The sequence below is a fragment of the Sinocyclocheilus grahami genome, unplaced genomic scaffold, assembly GCF_001515645.1.
Source record: "Sinocyclocheilus grahami isolate Dianchi unplaced genomic scaffold, SAMN03320097.WGS_v1.1 scaffold14907.1, whole genome shotgun sequence".
In the NCBI taxonomy this organism is placed as follows: domain Eukaryota; kingdom Metazoa; phylum Chordata; class Actinopteri; order Cypriniformes; family Cyprinidae; genus Sinocyclocheilus; species Sinocyclocheilus grahami.
Window position 1 is genome coordinate 1 of NW_015515538.1, and position 534 is coordinate 534.

Sequence of the window (534 nt, forward strand, 5' to 3'; positions counted from 1 at the left end):
CTCACTGGAATAGAACAAGCTAATATGATTATGTGAAAATAATGCCCTACAGTTTGGCTTAGAGGTTTACATTGCTGGGAAGCACTTACCTGATACCCGGTAACATCTGACTCCATCTCCAGAGAAATGACAGGCTCCCAATGAACAGTGAGCTTAGAGCCAATCAGATTCCACTCCACGTTCAAAGGTGGCTGCCCGGGTGCTGAGAGGAAACACCACTATTAGTTACTGTACATTTGATGACATCAGAAAGCCAGGAGAGGTGCCTGGCTGTCTGTTTGTTCATAAATTCATAATGTATTACACTAAACGGATAGTTCGAGAACTAGAAAAGGCAGTTCTGGCATTTCAAACGTGTATGACATTCTTTTCCTCTGTGGAAAACAAAAGGAAAAACAAACAAAAAAATATATAAAATATATAAGATATAAAATATGCTTTGTATGTTACATCCCTAGTTTTTTGAGGTCATATGAATATATAGTATGCAAATTAAGGACTACTTGGTACTTTTGCTGGTCACTGTATTCTTTC

At 38.0% G+C, this 534-nt stretch overlaps 1 protein-coding gene across 1 annotated transcript in view; it reads right to left on the minus strand.

Annotated features, from left to right (window-relative positions):
* Positions 1-89: 89 nt before the first annotated feature.
* Positions 90-534, minus strand: part of LOC107579170 (contactin-3-like) — a gene marked incomplete at both ends in the record, with an annotated part of 4,436 nt that continues 3,991 nt past the window's right edge. The window contains one exon of the mRNA XM_016265031.1: positions 90-202. Within this exon, the coding sequence (XP_016120517.1) occupies positions 90-202 (113 nt within the window). The remainder of the gene's footprint in view (positions 203-534) is intronic.